The sequence below is a fragment of the Protopterus annectens genome, chromosome 1.part2, assembly GCF_019279795.1.
Source record: "Protopterus annectens isolate FY-2018-M chromosome 1.part2, PAN1.0, whole genome shotgun sequence".
NCBI classification, from domain to species: domain Eukaryota; kingdom Metazoa; phylum Chordata; order Ceratodontiformes; family Protopteridae; genus Protopterus; species Protopterus annectens.
The window spans coordinates 128,149,651-128,172,957 of record NC_056727.1 but is presented as its reverse complement, the minus strand read 5'-3'; the positions used below and the strand labels follow the sequence as shown (position 1 = coordinate 128,172,957).

At 37.8% G+C, this 23,307-nt stretch overlaps 1 protein-coding gene across 1 annotated transcript in view; it reads right to left on the bottom strand.

The window, feature by feature from the left end:
• PNPT1 (polyribonucleotide nucleotidyltransferase 1) overlaps window positions 1–23,307 on the bottom strand; it is a 1,644,852-nt gene that overhangs the window by 25,391 nt on the left and 1,596,154 nt on the right. The window contains exons 24-27 of the mRNA XM_044055211.1: window positions 20,374–20,480; window positions 20,209–20,264; window positions 19,984–20,062; window positions 17,414–17,461 (exon numbers count right to left, since the gene is read on the bottom strand). Coding sequence (XP_043911146.1) covers window positions 17,414–17,461; window positions 19,984–20,062; window positions 20,209–20,264; window positions 20,374–20,480 — 290 coding nt within the window. The remainder of the gene's footprint in view (window positions 1–17,413; window positions 17,462–19,983; window positions 20,063–20,208; window positions 20,265–20,373; window positions 20,481–23,307) is intronic.

Below are 23,307 nucleotides of genomic sequence, written 5' to 3'. Positions count from 1 at the left end.
TGAAAATGTATGCTCCTTACTGTAAAGCTGGGAATCTGATATAAAAAAAGACCTGAAATACAGCAGAAGACTGAATAGTAAACATCGCTTTTCTTCTTTACTCTTGTTTTCTTTGGGGGGCATGCCCTCTGCTCCCTGAACATAAATATATATCAAGTTGAAGATCACATTACCCTGGAGAAAAAGGAATATTCCTAGAATCTGCATTCTCGGACTTAGTGTATACAAGTCCGGATTTTCAGTCATCCAGTCCCCACATTCCAGGACATGGTACTGCAAATCTTGGCAATTAAATGGTTACCTGCACTATATGTGGGAGTAATACCTTTTATTAGAACAGCTGCTTTTTCAGTATTAAGGTTGAATGTGAAAGGCCTACAGGCAAAGACTTCAGTATTTCTGTCACTTCTACATAAAGTCTGTCTATTACAGATTCCTGAAATTCCATAAGATAGTCAACTTTCTGGAATACCGTCTCTTCAGGAAGGGAAGGCATCTCAGAATCTGAGGACCCTTCAAAAATGGAAGACTTGGCCTAAACTATGGTACTCTCCTTAAAAATATATGACTCTTGGTCATCTAAAGTCAACATCTAAGGCATTCTCCTGCTCCCCATCTAACAGGACTACAGAATCCTTGCAAGAGTACCTTGCTATATTCTCCTGGACAGCTGAGCCACGACACCTAACAGCACACCCACCACTGGGTTGGCATCCAGAGCTTTGATTAGCTCCTGAAACTTAGATGTGAATACAGACTAAGAATCTAGTGTCTCCAGCTTCTCAGCACTACTAATTTGAATGAGGAACCTATACTGATGACACTTCTGATGACAGCATTGATGAGACCCTTGCTGAAATTTCCCAGTGGAAAAGATCACTGAGAACAATGTAAATGACCTTGACATTGCAACATGCTTTTTAGGACTTACCTTCACCTCAAAGAAGTGCTTGTTAGAACTGCTAGGGTGAGTGAATCCTCAAACCCTCACAAAAGGCCGGGACTGTTTTACAGACAGAGGAGAAGCATACCCTGTTGATACAAACATTAATGCTAGGTGGACACCCTCATCAATGAGTCTGCTGAAAAGCGGTGGTTCACTGGTCTTTGGGTAACAGAACCAGAGAATGAAATTTACCCCAATTCCAAGAATAGTGGGCTCATTTTTATGATTTATGAGGGGTTTCTTTGCTAACAACTGGAAGTGTAAATGTTCTTTTTTGTACTAGATGAAGTAGCTGATTCACTCACTTTTCTTCCCCTAAATACTCTCACGCAGCAGCTTCACTATTCTGTACAAGGAATACTAATTTAATTGGATTACATCCTGTGCCTTGAGAGTCCTGCATATTCAAAATAAAAAGCAAAGTTGGTGCCTATTCTGGGGAGCCATTTTGTGGCTACAAGTACACTTTTGGAGTAGCAGTAGGATGACATGAAATAAGAAGCATCTTCATTAATGCACAATTCCCAGCTCCAGAGTGAGGCCTCAACAAAATGCAACAGTTTCAGCAACAAACCTGTGCTTGCTTTTTGAAACAGTCACACCCTCAGTAGCATCAACAAACATACATTCATAATCAGAGTAGACTGATTAGGTCTGAAATACACCAATATGGAATAAAAATACCACAAAGATAAGCTGAAAATGATAGAAGACGCAACTGATCAATTGCAATATAGAAGTAAGCCTAAAGACCAAAAGATCATGGGCAACATTATTGGAAGACAGTGTCTCTGCATATGAATATATCAGGAGTGTAAAATATAATTTCAGCATTTTTTCAGCAGTGGTAAGCAGGAAAACTATTCTGCTTTATGTGTGTGTGCCCCCTTCAAAGGTTGCAGTGAAAAACTTGTATTATGCCATGGAAATCTACAGGAGCACTAAGTCTTAATTTTAAAGAATCAGTATTTCTAGGAATTGGGAAAAAGTATAGTTGTGTTGGTAAACTTACCATAACAGCAGATGTTTGAATGATCACTGCTGCAGTAGCCTTAGCTATACTGTCATATTCTACTGGATACAACAGCCACCCGGCTTCCAAAGGTCCAAAGCACTTTCCACATGCTCAAACCATTAGGCAGCTTGAGCTGAGGTGCCTAAAAAGACAGGTTTGAGTGCTAAGCCATTCAGAGCTTTCATGCCAACAGAGAGAGGGAGGCTAAGCCCTGAAAGGACATAGGCAGAAGTAAATATATATAAATATAAATATTTACCCTGGCAAAACAACATACACAAAAAACTAAGAGGAATTGAGGGAGAGGCTACTACAGTAGTTATCAGTCAAACATTAACTGCCATGGAAGGTTTACTTACGCAACTGTTCTATGTTCATTATTTTAATGATACTAACCTACATTTAATTTCTCTAAACTGGTTACAATTTCTCAAAATATTAAGTTGCATCTACTCTTTAAAAAAAAACACCTTTACTGAATTATCACTTGTAACTCACGCAAACTTACATTTGCATAAACGTAATCGATCCATATCAACAAGCTCACATTTACAAACATACATCACAAATATTGTTCTGCATATAATATAATAAAACCAACATTACATATATTGCTCAATTCAACCTTCTCTTAATCCTCATTCTTTCTCCAAATTATTTTTCTGCATACACTGTTTTCACAATTTCCATTTTTTTCTATGTATTTTACTCCTATCCTTTTCTAAAGGCCCTGCTTCCTGTTTCTTCATCTATGTTACAATATTCACTACTTTGATTTCCATTTTCTACTGTTTTTTTTGTCAGCCACCAGAATTAAACTTGACAAGGCCTTACTGTGTCTATGCAATTCAGATCTTGTACCCATCTCAAAAAGTAATTTCCTTAGTTACACTCATTTGCTTGCCCAGTATTCCTAACAGAGTACTCTGAAGGAATTTTTATAGTCTGCAAATTCAATTATACTCACAGAACATATGCTTCCTGGTACCTCTTTCTTCAGAATTACACCTCAAACAGTTGCCATCTGAGTAAGAAATTCTTTGTAGTCTGCTTGGGGTATAAAAGTACCTATGCAAACACTTCAAGACATAAATCCCCCAAATCTTCTAGATTTTATTGCATATTTGGGAGCCATACATATACTATCCCATTGTTTCTTTGTCAACTGGTTATCTAATCTCTCTTCTTAATCTTTTCTGACCTCCTCTGATAGATTCTTACAGTCATCGTTCAATATTTTATATGCCCTATTAATTATCCCTTTTATAACAGCATCATATGCATTTGATTCAAATAAAAACTCAACCAGTACTGGACTTTAATTTAGGATTCTCCTATCCATTTCTCTTTGTCTATGCTCTGATATCATTCCATGCTAGGGAAGGCAATCTTTATCTTGCAGTCTAAATGCCTTCTTGACCACTTCCCATTCTATTACCTTTCCCTCTCTAATCATTTGTTTCCAATACATTTTTTCCTTTGCCAGCTTCCTACAGTAAATTCTAGCCCTCCCTTGCCTATTTTCTGTACCCCTAACTGTAGGCATCCCTATTGGCAGAATCTCCCTTCTTCATTCATATGTTGGCTTAGTTATTAGTACACTTTCTGCTATTCTATAACTATTTATTTTTTAATTTCTCCAAGTCTTTGGGGTTTCTAATACTATGACATGAACAAGCCCCATTCCTAAGTCAAAGTCTGATTAGTCATGAAATTAGTACTGCTTCAATCTTTGACATTATCTAGAAGTACTCTTAACAGTAACTGCAATGTGCCCAGTAATAATGACTTCTGCAATTCGTACGGAGTTGTATGTAATCAATAACATATCTAAGTATGATTATAAATTATTTTTATAAGACTAGTTGCTCCTACCATTATTGGAACTGTCTAGGTATCCTTCCACATTGCACTTGTTTCTAACTGCAAGTATTTTATGACTCTGTACGCAAGACACTGTAGTCAGTGGGTGCAGCAATTTCAATGATCAATGCTACTTTTGTCTTCTTTTCATTGACTACTATATCTGTTTTTCTCGCATCTATTTTTTGAACTGTTGGTAGTGAGTGATCCCATGTGATATAAACTTCATAATTTTCTATAATGCTTTGTGGCTCATGTTTCCAGTGTTTTTTCAGCTATTTCAGTATTATAATGTTTGCACAGCCCCCAATACAACAGTCTTCTAAAATATTCTTAAGTTTTATTCACATTTGTTCATGTTTTACTTTTGACCCTTCATCAGTTCCCAAATATTTATATACTCCCTCTTGCTCAAGTTCTTTTATATCACATTCCTGTCTCAAACTGATGTTTTCTTTGTGTTGCAGCTTTCCTTCTTTAAAGGTTGCTTTTGCACATTTATCAAGACCAGAAGACATTCTTATCGCATCTGAAAAAGTTTTGACCATTTGCAGTTGTGCTTTCAGTTCCTCATCTGATAACCTAATACAGTTTTAAAACATCTACAAAAGATGGTGAGAACTCTTTACACTTTGTTGTTTTCTGGGAACCAAATTGTAGCCATGACCTAATCTCTTAAGTAGACAGTTCAATGGATTAAGGGCAAGACAAAAAAGCAGCGGTGACAGAAGGTCACTCTGGAATATCCCCCTTTGAATTTTTATCCCTGGAATAACTTGTCCTTTATCATTTATTAATTGCAAAGTGGTTTGCCACTGTAATGTAATCGATTAGTGTAGGGTATACATCATACATTTTTAAGCACTCTTTTATCCATGAATGTGGGATACTGTTAAATGTTTTTTATAGTCTATCCATACCATACCTAGATTTTTCCCCCTTTTACAGTTCTCCATTATAACCTTATTTAACAACAAACTTTTTGTTCTATTGCCATAATTAACTTTTCTTCTAAACGACTATAAACTTTGTCATCATGAATTACAGTGTATAGTTTATATGTCCTTGGAAGGCAAGTTATTAGTCTATAGTTTTTAGGGTAGCTTGGATGTTCGCTCTTAAGTGGGAGTACTGTTCTTCCTGTTGTTAACTAGGCTGGTGTCTGTTCGGGGTGCGCATATAAATAGTTCTTACTCATAGCTAAATCTTCACATAAAGATGTTAATACTTTTAACCAGAAATTAGGTACTGCATCTGGGCCAGGGGTTTTCAATTAGGAGCTTTCCTTACCTTTGTTTCACTCTCTCTGGCCATTACTTCATCCCATTTCATATTCTGTACACGAACTTCTTATTCTTTTTTTTTTTTTCAATCCATTTGGCATCTTTATGTTCCACAGGATCTTCATCGATATTTCTCCAAATTGTATCTATTTCTTCTTTCTTTGGGGGTGTTTCAATTCATTTTGCCTTGTTTCCCAATTCTGTAGAAAACTTTTTGGGTTATCAATAAATTGCTTATTTTGCACGTTTACTTTATATTTATCTTCATATCTTCTGAGTTTTTCTGCTTATGCTGATATTTTTAGTTTATTATTTGCGATAGTCCATAACAGATCCTGATCTGTTTTGATACTGCGCTTTGCTTTTATCATGTCCATCTTTCTGAGTATTTCTGTTGATCTCTTCCCTCTTCTATACTCTTCTAACAGCGTCACTTCTTGTCTTAATTGCTTTATAGTTTTCTCTATTCGATACTTCCATGACAGTATTTAATTTCTCCCCTTCCTTTCCCTCACTACCCTGTGTTTGTTTGTTTGGCAAGACTTCATCTTTTATTAATTTAGCTGCATAATAACAGATCCTACTTACTTCTGTTAAATTGCATGAATCTCTAAGGACAGTCCTAATTACTGCGTTCATTTGTTTTATCAAACTTCTACCTTTTGGGGATTTATTGACATTCTGTAGTCTGTTTCTTTCACTGATCTTAATATGTCTGTCCATCTATATTAAATCAAGCAACTCTTCTCTTAGATCATTTTTTTCTAAACTGAGGGCACATTCTTTGTTCTCCGTTTCATATGGGCATTCTATTGAAAGTTTCAGAGCATCTTCCTGTGCCACATTCTCTTCAGTTTCATCTTGTGTCATCCACTGCTCTTTCATATGGGAACTCACTGGCCTATCACTCCACAACACTGACTGCGTCAAAGTTGCCACAGTTTCCTGTTCCTTCCCTTGCTGTGCAACTCCAAATGAATGTTTGTATTGGTTTCCTGTGGAAGGCTCCCAAAGTAGCTTCATATGGCAACTTATCAGAGGTTTCCCGCTCCACTGGTTTCTCCTTAATTTGGGGAACCATTGCTCTATCCTGCTGTGATGTTATCTGAGATAGATTTTTTACACTAAATCCTTCACTTCACAGGTAATCCATGACTTCAACAATGTCCATAACGCTTAGAAAATCTTCATCATTTGTAGATCATGACTACAGGTTTATACTCAATACAAAAAGGACATTTGTGCAAGTCTGACCACTAGTACGATTTACCCACTTATTTTCCACTGTCACACTGGTTACAGTCATACCTCTCAACCTCTTAGAGCACAAAATTTGGACAAAGCCATAAATAAAAGTGGGACAAAGGCCCAAAAATAGGGACAGTTTTTAAATATTGCTATTACAGACTTAGAAATTTGATAGAATAACAGGTTTTGCATTAGCATAAATTTAAGTAGAAAGCACTGCTTTTGTTCTGCTAGCATTTGAAAGGACACCAGAACTGGTTAACCAGTTCTTCCTTGAGTGGAGAACTTTAAGGAGGTACAGGTGACTTGTGACATTCTTTTTGCAGGAAAAATAGCTTAAATCATCTGCATGTCACATACATGAGGCAGCAAATACTCTGATAAGCTATTGTTGAAAAGCCTTCTGTCCCTCTTGAAAGCAAATAATAGAAGCACACCGTCTTTCTTATTTTGAAATGCACAGTGAAAATGGAACCAGCATCTATACTGGTGATTGGTAAGCACTTGAAAATGATTTTTGCTTCATTCATTCTGTAGATTTCCTAGACAGCCAAAGGACACTTGTTGGATACAGAAGATACTTTGTGCCATACGTTAGCATCCTTTGTAAATCCATATGATGCTTAATTGTATGATGGTCATATCTGCAGTGGGAATGGCACAATATGCTCTCCTGACGATGTGATGCCAATTTGTTCAACACAAATGTTATTAGAATAACCTGATACTGTACAACATGTAATCCACAGGGATAAACCCACAACTTACCAGAGAGAAAAATAAATACATAAATAAGGCATAAAAAATCATATGGCAGAATTTTGTATTTTGTTCCAAAAGACTATATACTCTGGCACCTTTGACAAAGACGTTCTAATGAGTGACACCTCTTGCAAATAACTCTTTTTACAGCATCATCAAACTAATCAATAATCAACTCTTTTGCTACATGTGATTGCTATTAATATTTGCACATGACAAATTATGTACATGAACTGCTTGGCAATTACAACACTATTTTTTCTATAAATATTAAAGCAGTACAAATTCACTATAGATTGAAGTTAATTAATTATCCTAAGATTGAGGTCACTGTTCTCAGGCAGAAAATTATCTACAAGGGTATAGCTACCTAGAGCAGACCTACAACTGACTTGTCTTTTGTGATGGTGGAGAGCTTACACGACCATACCTACATAACGTTCAGTTCTTCCACTTTCATTCCAAATGTATTTACTACATCAGAAACTGATTAACCTACAAATGTTAACACTTGTAGCCAAGCTCCACCCAAATAGATGGTACTGTATCATCTCAAAGTCTACTTTAAGGCTTCATTTCTACAGATGTACTTTTTCCCATAGTAACAGTTATATTTTAACTGGTGTATGTGTGAGCAAACTGCATTCCTTTTCTTAAAAAGTTCATTGCACTATTAACCATACAAAGCATTGTTTTATGCAGCCTAGCACTAAAAGCACATAACTACTGTCAGTTGTAATGTCAAACCAGCTGAGTAACATGAGTAAACTCAGTCCTCCCCAAATAACATTACTTTAAACAGCAACTGTGGCTTCTGAGAAAATATTCAGTATCTACTCTTCAATAGTCAGATATTCTATTCATGTATTTATAGCCACGTGTATGAGCATCCTGCAGAGATTATCTTCCTAGGTCTGTCTAGTATGTGCACTGATTCTGAAGTTATCACTTTACTGATTCATTGCCTGTACCACTTCAAATTACATTCTGAGTTTCCATTTTTTTGCAAGAGAAATACCAGTAAGTTTTTAATCTGTATTGTCTGAGTAACAGCAAAATCACATTATTTTCACTGAACTCAACATTTCAGGCCAAATTTCAATAAAACCTGCATTTCTCTTACACACACACTCTTCTTCTACTTTCATGCGCACAAACATTTTGCTTTCATGCATGCACTCACTCACTCCACACTTACCTGTTAATACAGTTAGGTGTGGTCCCTTTCAAAGGCAACTAATGCCTCTTCAGTGTGTGCACACACACACACACACACACACACACACACACACACACACACACACACTCTTCGGTGCAAACACTCCGATTTTAGTTTGGCGCGAAAAAAGAAAACCCATGCATACACCGACGTTACGGTTACTGGTCACGGGTGCAAAAAAATAAATGAAAAAAATTGTTTTGGTGTATGCATGCACTGAAGTTGCAGTTAAAGGTCACGGGGCTGGACACATCTGCTCTAGATATTACTCTGTATGACTGTTGTTATTCTCCTTAAACTTTAATGCCCAAAATCACACTATTTCCTGAATTACCTCTCTGCTTCATTATCAACTTTTTCCACTTTGAATTGTAGCTTTCTGCTTGTGTTATGTACAAGAGCTTTAACTCTGTAGCTGTGAAATATCCCTTCAAATCAGGCATCCTGAACCACCTTGTTCTATTAGAAGGATCAACTTATCTCACTTGACTCTTGCCCTCTTCCCCTCCCAGATAAAATTTTGCATGACCTGTGTGTAAAATAAAGGTACTAGACACATTTTTACTGCTTGTATTTTATCTATATCCACAGGCAAGATCTTTGAGTTTCTCAGTTTTTGTATTATCTTTTGTTTAGTCTCTTCCCACATTTTTAATCCATACTACTAAATACTTAATTTTGTCATGTCTCCACTGCTGAACCAATTCATATTATATCTTCATTAATTTAATATCCTGAAAAGACTTGAAACTTTCTCAAGATGTTCCACAACACAGAGGTGTCATTTAATGGTTCTATCAGCCACAAAATAATATCTGCAAATAAAGCCAGCTTTTCTTGACTACCATAACAATTATATCCTTGAATTTCCGAGTCCCTTATTTTCTTTGCTAGTGGTTCTAAATATAATGCAAGCAACAAAGGGGAAAGGTGACAGCCCTGCTTAGTTCCTCTGTTCAGACACAAGTTATCAGAGAATTTTGCCCTACTCATAAAATCCCAACTTCCTTTGTTGAATGCTTTCTCTGCATCAAGATTCACTAACAACAGCGGTATTTTCTTACATTCTGCTTCCTTCTGGATCATCATTGCTCTGTTAATGTTGTCAAATGTTTGCCTCTCGTCCAAAAAACACACTGATCCATATCTATCAATTTTGGCAGCACCTTTGCCATTTTTGTAGCCACTATAGGCAAACACTTTATAATCATGGTTTAAAAATGAAATGGGCCTATATGAAGCTGGATCTGATTAGTCTTTGCCATTTTTAGGTATTACATCCACCACAGCTTTTTTAGGATGTTGGCGCTTTCCTTCTTTTTGAAATACCATTAAACAAAACCTTCCAGATCTTTATCACTTTCTTCTACATCAGCTTTTAAACGTCCACTGGAATACCATCTATTCCTGGAGAATTTCCTGCAGATTGATTATATATCACCATTTTATCTCATCTCTTCCTGTTTTAACTGTTAATCGTTGAGCCTCATTTTCCTCTAACCTTGGCACATTTAAGATTTCCATAAATATTTCCATTTGTACTTCTTTGATTTCCCCACTTCTCTGCTTATAACATTTTTCATAAATTTCAGAAATATCTCTAATGCCTCTACAGGATGTCTGGTTATTTTTCTTGTAATAGACTCCTTAAGGCTGGCAACAACACTTTCTACTTTCTGTTGCCTAAGTTGATGTGCAAAATGTTTTTGTGCTCTGAGATTCATAGGTTCATAGGATGATACTAGGCTATTGGCCCAGAGGCTCTTATAATCATAGCCAAGAATTTTGCCCAGGTTATTATAAAACAATTGCTTAACAGCAATCTTTCTAAACTCAAGAATCTTATCCAGGTACTCCACTATCTTCTCTTAAGCACTCTGCAATTGTGCCTCTTCTTGTCCTGTGAGATTTCCTTTACTCTGTAATACTTTAACCTTTGTCAGCTCTCTAAATAATTCATGTTACTTCTTAACCATATATTTTTCTTTTATTTCTACCCTATTTTTAAATTCTACTTTCATTTTATTCCACTTACTAACTATAACTTCTGGAGTAATTTATATCCTCCCTAATAATTCCCAAATAATTTCCACTACCGATTCCTTAAACTCCTCTCTTTTTAACAGGTGGGTGGGGAACTACCAGTGTATCATTTAACTTCATTACCCTGCATTTTTATCTTGGTAATTATTGGTGGATGATCTAAAATAGTTATTGGATATGTGTCAAAGTTCTCAATTAAATGCACATGTTCATGTGAAACATAATTTTAGTCTAGTCTAACACAGTTACTGCACCTTGGGGAATAATATATAAATTCTCTCCAAGATCCCATTACTCTATTCATATCTTCCACGCCAAATATTTTCATAAATTTGTTCAGAAATCTACCATCTTTTGTTAGATTTTCCTTTCTGCCCCCCCAAGTACATCCTCAATGGTGCAAATCAAATTCCAGTCCCCACCTATAAGTAATATTCCCTGCTGAAAGCTGATTATTTCTCCCAGATATTTTTAAGCTCTATAGCAGCAGTTTTAGGTGGAATATAAATATATGCCAGCATAAACCTCATCCCTTGCCAGTAGTCCCTTACTACCACAAATATGACATTATCATCTTTTTTCCCTCTTCTATTACTACTGGAGGTCCTCTGGCAATTACTATACATACTCTTTTTCTCTGTCCCTGATATTCTGCTGAACAGCCATCCTGAAATCCTTTATCAAATTCTCATGCTCAGTGTTTTCCATGGAGTCCTAAAGCAGAACTTTGCTATTTGATTGCTTGGAGAGGAGACAAAGAGGTCTACTTGAGGAACTCCCCACAGATGGGTCCAGTCATGGAATATCTCCCCCTCCTCAATCTAGCTTCCGTTGCTGAGGATCTTACCTTTGTCCTGCACAGTTTGTCTACCACATAACTTTGCATTAATCAGATGTAGGATTCTGGAAGAGTTACATCCCAAGCTAACATGGCTAGTATGCAAAGGGGGTAAGACCTAGTTCCTCCTTGTTTTTTGATGTACCATGACTATTGTATTATCTGAAACAACTTTAAGAGGTCCAGGGGACCAAAAATGATTCGGAAACTTGAATACCTTGATAACAGTAAACATTTATTTTATATTTATGTGCTTGCATCTGGTCCTTCACATCCTCATCACCATGCACTTTTATCCTCAATACTGCTACCAAAACAAAGTCAGAAGCATCTATGGTGACTGACTGCTTTGGAGCAGGAGGGAGAAAGTGAGACCTGGATTTAGGGATATTTGCTGTCTCCATCGAGTGATCTCTCTTCTGACAAATCCCAGAACTGAGGTTTGAAAAGATAATTGGTGCTTGGGCTAGGACTAGAGAGACTTCAGATACCACTGTATCTTTCTCATGTGGAATCTTGCAAGGGGTATCATGAGAATCATGAATACCATGAGACCCAAAATCCTGACATATTCCCTTGCAGAGACCTTAGTCTGAGAGGAAAACTATAGAAACAGATCTTGATATAAATCTTTTTCATGTGGAAGAAAAGCTCTTTGAGCTTATAATGATGGATAATTGATGACTTTTAACAAAACTGATGGATTTACTACACATCAAGTCAAATGGCTTCAGAAATACTTGGTCTATGGATCTAAACCTCTTCTGCAGAATCAACAGAATGGTTTGGAGGTACAGGTATATCTCGCAACAGATACAGCTGCTCTGGAAAACACTCCTCATCCACATAAAACAAAGTTTATCCTTGTTCATATTCAAGCGCAAGTTGGAGCTATAGCTGAGAAACAAAAAATGTACCCCGGGATGCCCCCTGTATTTCTAATGGACAGAGGCAGTTCCTAAATGCTTTATCCCATATGGGAGTCTCTCATGTTATCTATGGAATGAGCCCAGTCATTCTCATTAGAGGTATTCTATAATTACCAACCATGGGATGGGTAAGGCCAATCTCTAACTGAATAGGATAGGTTAATTTAAATACAAAAAAAGGGAAACTGGCTAGGCTTAAAATAGCCCACATGGCAGCTAGTCTAGTAGATACCTATGAAATGAGGTGTCTAACAGACATACAAGGAACATAATCCAGTCGGGTGGAGTCAAAGACTTTTGAATGTTTTCTCTTGGAAGAGATCCCTCATTCGAGAGACAGACAGAGAGACTCCTCACACTTTGAAAAAGACTGCAATGATAAGAAAGTCATCTAACTATGGAAAAATGTGGATAACCTGTAGCCTGCAATGAGCTATTACTGGAGCTAGACACTTTGTGAACATTCCTGGTGCATTGGGTAGTCCAAAGAGAAAGGCAGAAAACTGATACTGTGGATCCAGACATAGAAACACCTGAAATTTGGATGAATAGGGATGTGATGATCAGCATCTTTTAAATGTAGCGTTATTAGAAAACTTAAATGAGAAAGAATTGCTAACAGATTTTGAAATGGCAGCATTTTGAACTTGGATACTATCACAAATTTGTTTAGGAAACAAAGATCTAGAACTGGTCTCCAGGCATTTTCTTTCTCTGGCAGCAAAAACATCCTTGAATAAAAACCTTTCCCAAACTAGGAAGGGGGAACTGGCTCTATTACTCATGAGACAGCATATGTTGAAAGACAAGAGGAAACAGAGGAGTCTGCTCTGGTAGATGAGGAATTACTCCCTGAAAAGGAGAAATTTCATCCAACTGCCATGTGTAATCTTGATTAACGACCTTCAGAACTCATTTGTCTAAAACTATATGATGCCAGACAGAGAACTGGAGATTCAGACTTTCTGGAAGGGAGAAGGGACTGCTAGGGTGGGAGGGCAGACATGGTCCCTTAAATAGTTATTCTGACATTTTAGACTGTCTTCTGTTGGGGGGGGGGGGGGTCCTCGCCAATGCTTCTTAAACCTCTGTTTACCAGCATTTTGCAGAGACAGTTTATTTTGTTTCTTGCCAAAACGAGACAAGGGGGTAGAGAATCCCTTTGAAAATTTGGAGAATTAAAGATTCCCTGAATCAGTTTACCCCTCTCATCATATTTTAATGACTTCTGCAGCTGAGGGTCCAAAAGCTAACTTTATGTCCAAAGGAGAATTTAAAATCTCATTTTTCACATCTTGTGGGAGGTTCTGAGAATGCAGCCAGGGAAAACCTACTTAAGAGAGTACCAGTGGCCACAGCCCTGGGAAAAGGATCAACACAGTCATATGTACACTTTAAACAATGAGGCATGGCCTATGAAATGGAAGAAACTAAACCATTTAAAAGTATAGTTTCTCTCACAAGAAGAAACTGCAGACAAAACATTCCTCACACTTCCACTATTAGTTACAATAAATGTTATAATTTGAGCCTAATCATTCAAAATTCTGAAAATCAAAGTTGGCAAAAGCATACACTTTTCCTTATACTTACCTATTATTTTACCATCCTTGCCAGAAATTGAAAAAAATGGAAACTGTAGGATTAAAGAACAGTTGTTTAAGAACTTACTATAACCTTAAGATGTCCTTCTCTTCCATGTTGCAGTATTCATCACAATAGGGAGGTTGCTGCCTGTAGCACCAGACATCCAGCCAGTATACCAAAGTCTATGGAGCAGAGGGGTATGTGTGACTTCTCCGGTCAGGGCCATAAACTGACGTAGGCCATAAAAGTGACGTCTGCACATACCCCCTTCAGAATGAACTGCCGCATACAGTAGTATCCCTGAAGGTGAAATATGAGCTAAAAAAGGAAGTCCCTTCAGACTGACATGAGGACCAGACTATAGGGTATTTTACCACCTGTGTCTGCTGCTGGGGATAAATAGCTGTTGGTCTGTGGTCCCACAGGTAGTTAGCAAAAAAAGGAAGGTGATGCAAGAGGGGGTAGGAAGAGAGGGTCTGAATACTGCAACATGGAAGAGAAGGACATCTAAGGTTATGGTAAGTTCTTACACAACTGTTCTATGTCCTTCTATTCTCATGTTGCAGTATTCATCACAGTAGGGAGAGTACCAAAGCTTTTAGGTATGAGCCTCGGAGGAGGCATGAAGTCCCTGGTCAATGAGGCCTTGTAAGATAGATGTGGCAAAACCTGCTCTAGCCCTTGAGGCTAAATATAGTTTGTAGTGTTTAGTAAAGGTATGAACTGAAGCCCAGGTAGCTGCTTCTTGGATGGAGGCATAATCTACCTCCTTAAAAAAGGCAGCTGCTCTAGTGGAGTGAGCTTTAACACTGCCGGATAAGCTCTTCCCATGAATAGAATAGCAAGTACAAATGGTCCTAGAGATCCATGAAGAGATGGTCTGTTTGGAGACTGGTTTCCCTAGAGCCCTAGGGTGGAAGGAAATGAACAGTTGGTCACATTTTCTGGTAGGCCTAGATTTATCTAAGTTGTCAGTGGACATTTAATGAATGCAGTTTTCTTTCTGAGGAATTCTGAGGTTGGGGATAGAAAACAGGTAGGTTAATGGTCTGATTGAGTGAGAGCTCATTAACCACCTTGGGCATGAAGGAAGGATTAGTCCTTAGAGAGACTCTGCCCTTATTGAAAAGAAGGTAAGGAGGGGTGGCCATCAGGGCCTGAATTTCGGATACCCTTCTGGCGGATGTGAGGGCCACTAGCAGGACTGTTTTCCATGTGCATATTTCAGGGATGCTGAGTGTGCTGGTTCAAAAGGTGGCAAGATTAGTTTTTCCAAGTACACAATTTAAGTCTCTCAAGTATACCTGGAATTAGAATTCCACATCACCCTGTGGGAGAAACAATCTCCTTTTGGAGAAGAATACCTTTCAGTAGTCTCATTTTATTTTGTAGGATGAGGAGAGGTGGGGGAAAGTTGAGCTCAAATGGGCCATCTTCTCTGGGAACCTCAGGGCATTTTGCTTACTGAATCTAACCTCTCCACTTGCAGCTGACATGCCCAGCTGCATTGCATTCTCTTAATGTACATGTATGTGCTTTTACACACATACTTATAAAGTTATTACTGCACAAACATAGCTTTGCTTAAGTCAAGTGTTAGTCATTCATGCAAGGTGTTGCATGCTATACACACTCTACCACATAAGATAAGTGAGCCAGTGCTGGCTGTTCAATCCCACCTTCCTCTAGCTGGCTCTTCTACTGCTTGTGTTGCTAATCATAGCTGTATCATCTGGGTCATAGGCAGGGCTTTCTCTATCTATGTCATGAAGTTGCCTTCAAAGCGGGAAAACCACTAGCAGAAGTTTAGCAGGATGTCCTGAGAGCATATGTCTGTTACCTTCAATTTACACCTGCTTGCCAATGAGATTTGAAACTTAAAAAGGTGACTGACTTTCCAAAACATCTTCCCAAAAGAAGGATCCTCAGGTAGGAAAGGCATTCCCAACTGTAAGAGCATTGAAGGAAAATGAGTTGGCTTGGGATGCAGTAATCTTTCTGAAGACTTCAAATGATAAATGGGAAGGGTGCTCTGACTTACCATATGAAACATTTGCCTCCTTTTCCTCATCATAATGAAACACAAAAGACTATTCAGGTGAGTATCCCAATGTGTCCTACTCAGCTGGGGAGCAATGGCACCAGTGAAGAGCTGAGTCACTGTGTGAGACTAAGCAGGCCTTTGGTTTGTCTCTGGAATTTAGCCCCAAAGTGTCCAGCACAGATTCAAAAGTAACCCAAAAGGAAGACAACATTTTGTTGTCTGGCACCACTGACTTGACTGGATATCATCTTCCTTCAAAGGTCTTGTTGATGTCTTTGTTAAAAATTGCAAGTGACAATTCCATCAATAGTAGTGTCACTGCTAAAACATGACCACTGAAATGCATGATCAAATAACTGGTCTTCCATGGCTGAAAAGTGAAAGAAAAGCCATTGACCTGCCCCTATAGCCCTCTTAGGTGCCTGGGACTGTTCTTTGATATGTAGAGAATGCCCCACTATCAACAAAACTGATGAAAGCTTGCACCATATATCACTTGACAATTCCACTAGTAAAGGGAAGACCTTTTATGGGACAGCTGCATACAGACAAAAAGACCTAGAGACTTTACTCTTTCCCGGGATGTCTAAAGTTAACCTTCTGCAAATTCTGTCTTTTATAGCTCAGTCCATGGCAAAGCTTTTGCACAGCTGGATGCTTCCAAGACTTATGCAGGGTTTAAGAAATCTCAAGCTGCCATAAGGAATCCAAGTCTACAATGAGATTTGAATTTTGTCTTGCAGAAATTAGAAATGCCTTCTGAATTTCTCACATGATTTTTTCGTCTTAGAAGTCATTATTTTTGAAAGCTTTTATTTCTTGTGACTTTTTTCTTAATGACACCACCATTTGCAAAACAAATGATTCCAACTTTGTTAATTATAAAATAAACAATGATACCACCATTTGCAAAACAAATGATTACAACTTTAATTATAAAATAAACAATGATTTTAATAAAAAATAAGGCAATGTAATGTAGAATGAAATGAGAAAAAATGACTTTTTAAAAGAGAAAGAAAAATAACTTTTCTAAGAAAATTTAAAGGAACCACAGAAGAAACCTTAATCAAAGTTTACACAGACTGCTTGCCAAACTCTGACCCATGATTTGCCAAAAAAGAATTAAATAAGAACAAATACACCCTACCTATAGGTGGGCCATTCCTTCAGTAGCACTAACTAGACAGAAGACTGCTGAAGGGTTCTTGCCAACATCACCCTTTGGGGAAGGAAACAGCTCAACTATGAAAACCCTACAGACTTATAATCTTAAAGAAATGTATTTATAAAAGTTAATTTGAAATGTTTTGCATTTTTAACTGAAATAAGCAATTAAGCTACATCAGTATCATGGAATACAAAGGTGTTTTACTTTATATGCTGAATTTAAGCATGGTTTTCCAAAGGAATGGATGAAAGTGGGTTGATCACACTCACTGAGCAAGCCCAGCTGCCACCAACAAAGGAAACAAAAACTTAACAACATACAGCCTTTGATTCACATTTAAAAGGAATTTACAAATAACATCACTTCATTATTTAGTACAAAAAAGCTTCTTAAGATTACAACTTCATTCACATTACTGAAACAAAAAACAGATCATGGATTAACTAATGAAATGGGGGTAAATACCTGAATCTGTTGGCCAACTTCCAGTCCAAGAGCACTGGGATGTTTAATCTGAAATAAGACATATTTACATTTTGTTAGTTTTATAACAATTAAAACAGAAGTGTAGTAAATCATTATAATTTCTCTCAGAAGTCATACACTATCAGTTGATTTAAAATGAGACCCTTCTCAGTAGATCCACCACTAGGTTTATTTAGTTATTTATTACTAGAGATGAGAATTTTGCATATACATTTTGTGACATCAAGTTCCATGTTAATTAATAGACTGCATTAGGCCCTTGAACCTGGTGTGAATAGACAACCAAGTGGGTGCAGCTCAAATGTCCACCATGGAGACATTTTTGGAAGCTGAAAGTGGAGGCAGTCATACCTCTGGTAGAGTTGCTTTTGAAATCAACATTCTCCTATGGATTTCTCACAGGCTAGTTAGCAAAATATAATGCACTTAACAATCCACATGGAAATGGTTTGTTTTGCAAATGCCATCTGTTTTTTCCCTAAGCGCTAATACATACTGGAAGTTAAACATAAGCAAGTAGTGCCCATCCAAAGACTTAAAACTTTTTATAGCTGGTTTCTGCACCTACAAAGAAATGCGTGAAAGAGAGAGAGAAGGTGGTACAGATTGGTGTAAGGACAATTATGGAAACACTTTCAGTACAAATAATGGGTTTGACCTAAAGGACACCTGATTCAGGTGTGGAGTTCAGAGTCTGCTAGCCCAGGATGATGACGACGTCATACAAGGAGACTGAGAGGCAGCACTGGGTATTTAACCATAGAATGGCATGACTGATGTATGCTCATCTTCTCCTTAGCATTCTGATGATACTCCAGGATTGGCCTGGGGCTGTGTAATGGATTCTCCCACTGATCTATGTGCTAGCCACACTTATTCACCACCATTCTATGAAAAGCAAACTAGGTAAGGAACTTCCCCCAATGTGCCTTTGAGAGGCTGTGCTGATATGCTTACACTTATGGCAGTGTTAAACTGTTGGTATGGTAAGTGCTTTATGATCTGGCAGCATCAAATACAGGAACTTTTCCACTATGTCACCACTGAAGTAGAAATGAGCAGGTGGCAGGAAAAAATAGTGCTCTCAGGGTTTAGGCATAACTTCCTGGTAAAGGCATGATATGTGCTGGTGAAATGTGCATACATCCTTCTCCCACAATGGGAAATTCAGAGAAAAAAGCTAAACTGGAGAGAAAGGAAGATTATCTAACTCCGAGAACCCTGGAAAATGATATGCCTGAATTTATTACTAACACACACACACAAATATATATATATATATATATATATATATATATATATATATATATAGAGAGAGAGAGAGAGAGAGCATTCTAATTGCCAAAATTACAGTGATCTGAAACTCAGTTAGCTGAGACCAGTTCGACAAAACTACACTACTCAGAAATGGCAACTACACCAAAGTCTCTATTTTTCTCTAATTTTTGCAGGGGGGGCAAGCCCCCCTGCACCCCTCCTTTGGGGGTCTGCGCACCCCACACCCCCTGCAAATCATATACCAACTCCGAGATCGCACTATAGTGACAACAAGCTGTACATCTACCTGCATAAAAGCAGATGTTTCGCGGACACGAAGATCAGCAAAGTGCCGTTTCATGGGTAGTGTGGTTTCTGAGAACTGGGCTCAGTAATTTTGGTGATTAGGATGGTAACCATATACATATATATTCTCACACAAACACACACACACACACACGTGTGTATTTACATATATATATATATATATATATATATATATATAAATATATATATATACACACACACACACACACACATACATATATACATATGCACATACACGCAAACGTACAGATTTTTTTCTGAGTATTATTAATATTGATCTAATTAATTACCATCTGGTTCTTTTATGCCGAAGCCCTTACCTAAAAACTTGACTGGATTAAGCTAGCATCAAATGCATCTTGGTTATGCAGACTTATAAAACATGTGAAATAATGGAAAGCTTGTTATTTGAAATATCTGGTGAGTAATCCATTACAGGCCCCTGTAATCCACTATAACACGTCTGTGTAAAGAAATCTTAATCAACTGTTTTGAGGGAAGCCCTAAAGTTCTGGTCAACATACTACTGACTAAAGTATAAAAAGCTAACATTTCCTTGTTGAAAAAATAACTTACAGAAAAAAAGATATAAAGCCACAGTAAAATGTATGCTTGTTTCAACTACCATTACCCCTCTTCCTTTAAGGAAACATAGTGGCTCAGTGATTAAGACTGTTGCCTTACAGGACCAGTGTGCAGGATTTAATCTTGACCTCAAGTCATTGTTAGTGTGGAGTTTTTCATGTTCTCCCCATGTGTGCGAGTTTCCCAGGTAGTCTAGCGTCCTTCCACCTTCCAAAAACACAATGGCTGACCGGTTACTTAAACGTTCTGCACAAAATGCATTTACTTTTGACCTCGTGGCCCAGGTCACAGCAAAAACAGTATGAGAAAGGCCAGGGCAGTTAAAAGATAAACAAATCATTAAACAAATAAATATATTAAACTAAATTAAATCTACTTACTCTTCTGTTATCCAGCTGTGAATTGTGTAGCAACACTGGTGTCATGTTTGGATAAAGCTTTACCATTACTCCAATATCCCTAAAGGTAAAACAAATATCACAATGCAAGTATAGACAACAATAATTTAAGCAGAAATCAATGGCACTGATAAATAAAAGTTCAGATGATCAGAAATGCTATAAAAATGTTCAAGTTAAATATGCTAAGAAAAACAGACAACTTACCTAATCTCAGTAATTGTGGCTGTATAAACTGCTCCAAATTCCAACTGCTGTTCTTGCTATTAAGAATAAGACAAGTTACAACCGCTGGAAAAGTTACAGAAACATGAAAATGTAAAAACATGAAATACAGATCAAGCAAAGAATGGAATGTGTTTAAGTACTTACATCATCCTTGCAGATTTCATGAATAAATTCACGAGCTTCATTCATTGCATTGGGGGCAGGCGCAAACACAGAAAATGATTCTTCATCTAACTGACTAATGGTAACACCTACAATGATTAAAATGCTTCAATTACACAATTTAATGTTTTTAAAACAGACGAAGAATTTTGGATGAATGGTCTTACTCTCTCTACATTACAGAATTTTATCACAAGTAACACTGTCTGTAAATGACCTTTGTTTACACATTTTCTCATAATTAATATTAACTTTTATGAAAATTAAAATGAAGGAAAAAACACAGCAATACAGACTATAAATGCTCTGTTGCTGTACACTATTCATGGCCTTTATCAGTATGAGATAATGGGTCAGATTCCAAAAGAATTGCTCTCAGTGCACGTCTGCACTGATTTCAGAAGACATGCTCTTTGTATTAGTGACCAACTTTGGTCTAAGGCCTATCTGCAAACAGGCTTACACTGGGGACCAGATTCCAAAAGACTTAACACCGAGAGCAAGTCTTTTGGAATACGTCCCACTCTGTTAATACAGGACCTATATATGAGAAAAAGAGCGAGAGATGTTTTAATATGTGCATCATATATGAGCAAAAGGAAGTACGGGTATGTGAGTATTGACCCAAAAGAAGTTAATACAGGACCTATATATGAGAAAAAGAGCGAGAGATGTTTTAATATGTGCATCATATATGAGCAAAAGGAAGTACGGGTATGTGAGTATTGACCCAAAAGAACTTTGAAATGGGTCCTTGCATCCTTACAGCAAACACAACTGACTGAATTATTGCTGTAAGATGTTAGGTTTATAGGACAAAATGCCTTTTTTTTTTCAGTCAAAATGAAAAACTGTCTGATGTACTTATATTGTTCCACCAGATCTCTATCCCAAAACTTAAATTTAGAAGCATGGAAAGGAAACTGTATGGTGGTGGGGGTGGGGTCAACATATGCAGTAATTTATCTACCTGGAAGAAGTGATTGCACACACATCAGTTTACAGAATCTGCACCATTTTGATAGCTAGGTTTTATATCTTCTCAGTAGCTGCATGGGATACATCTACACACACTTATCAAATTACACTTGATTTGATCCATCAGAAGAGATGAAAGATAATATCTGGAGAGACTAAACATAATGAAAGAAAAATGTTCAAGTCAACATTGTGTTTCTGTGACATGCAGGGACTGACGACATCTGAGAAAGAATATGTTACAACAAAGTCTGTGAAGAAACAGAGTCTAAAACGAATTAGCTAGTTATAAATGAAAATTAAAAACAAAACCATAACTATAAAACGCACTTTATATTTTGCCCTCTAAACAGATATATATAGACAGACATAAATATATACATATGCATGTATGCATGTGTGTAACCTTTAGCAATAATTACAGCAATAATGGGTAGGTATGGTGTTAAACAAAGGAATGCAGAAGGTCAGATGGTACTGGATTTTGCAAAAAGGATGGACATGGCTGTGGTGAATACGTATTTTAACAAGTGGGAGGAGCATAGGGTGACATACAAGAGTGGAGGAAGATGCACACAGGTGGATTATATCTTATGTAGGAGGGCCAGTTTGAAGGAGATTGGAGACTGTAAAGTGGTGACCGGAGAAAGTGTAGCTAGGCAGCATAGGATGGTGGTTTGTAGGATGACGTTGGTGATCAAGAAGAGGAGGAGGAGTGTGAGGGCAGCACCAAGGATCAAATGGTGGAAATTGAAAAAGGGTAATTGTGAGGTGGAGTTCAGGGATGAGTTAAGACAGGCACTGGGTGGGAGTGAAGAGCTACCAAATAGCTGGGTAACTACAGCAGAGCTAGAAAGGGAGACAGCTAGTAAGGTGCTTGATATCACATCTGGACAGAGGAAGGACGACAAGGAGACATGGTGGTGGAATGAGGAAGTACAGGAGAGTATACAGAGAAAGAGGTTGGCAAAGAAGAAGTGGGATTGTCCAAGAGATGAAGAAAGTAGACAGGAGTATAAGGAGATGAGGTGCATGGCAAAGAGAGAGGTGGCGAAGGATAAGGCATACAAAGAGTTGTATGAAAGGTTGGACACCAAGGAGGGAGAAAAGGACCTGTACCAATTGGCTAGACAGAGGGACCGAGCTAGGAAAGATGTGCAGCAGGTAAAGGTGATAAAGGATAATGAGGGAAACATACTCACAAGCGAGGAGAGTGTGTTGAGATGGAAAGAGTACTTTGAAGGGTTGATGAATGAAGAGAATGAGAGGGAGAGAAGGTTGGATGTTGTAGGGATAGTAAATCATGAAGTACAATGGATTAGCAAGGAGGAAGTAAGGATAGCTATGAAGAGAATGAAGAATGGAAAGGCTGTTGGCCCAGATGACATACCTGTGGAAGCATGGAGGTGTTTAGGTGAAATGGCAGTGGAGTTTTTAACCAGATTGTTTAATGAAATCTTGAAAAGTGAGAGGATGCCTGAGGAATGGAGAAAAAGTGTTTTGGTACCAATTTTTAAGAATAAGGGTGATGTGCAGAGCTGCAGTAACTACAGAGGGATTAAATTGATCAGTCACAGCATGAAGTTATGGGAAAGAGTAGTGGAAGCAAGGTTAAGAAGGGAAGTGATGATTAGTGATCAGCAGTATGGTTTCATACCGGGAAAGAGCACTACAGATGCGATCTTTGCTCTGAAGTGTTGATGCAGAAGTACAGAGAATGTCAGAAGGAGGTGCCTAGAGAGGAGTTGAGGTATTGTATGAGGAAGTCAGGAGTGTCAGAGAATTATGTAAGAGTGGTACAGGATATGTACGAGGGTAGTGTGACAGTGGTGAGGTCTGCGGTGGGAGTGACAGATGCGTTTAAGGTGGAGGTGGGGTTGCATCAAGGATCAGCTCTGAGCCCTTTCTTATTTGCAATGGTGATGGACAGGTTGACAG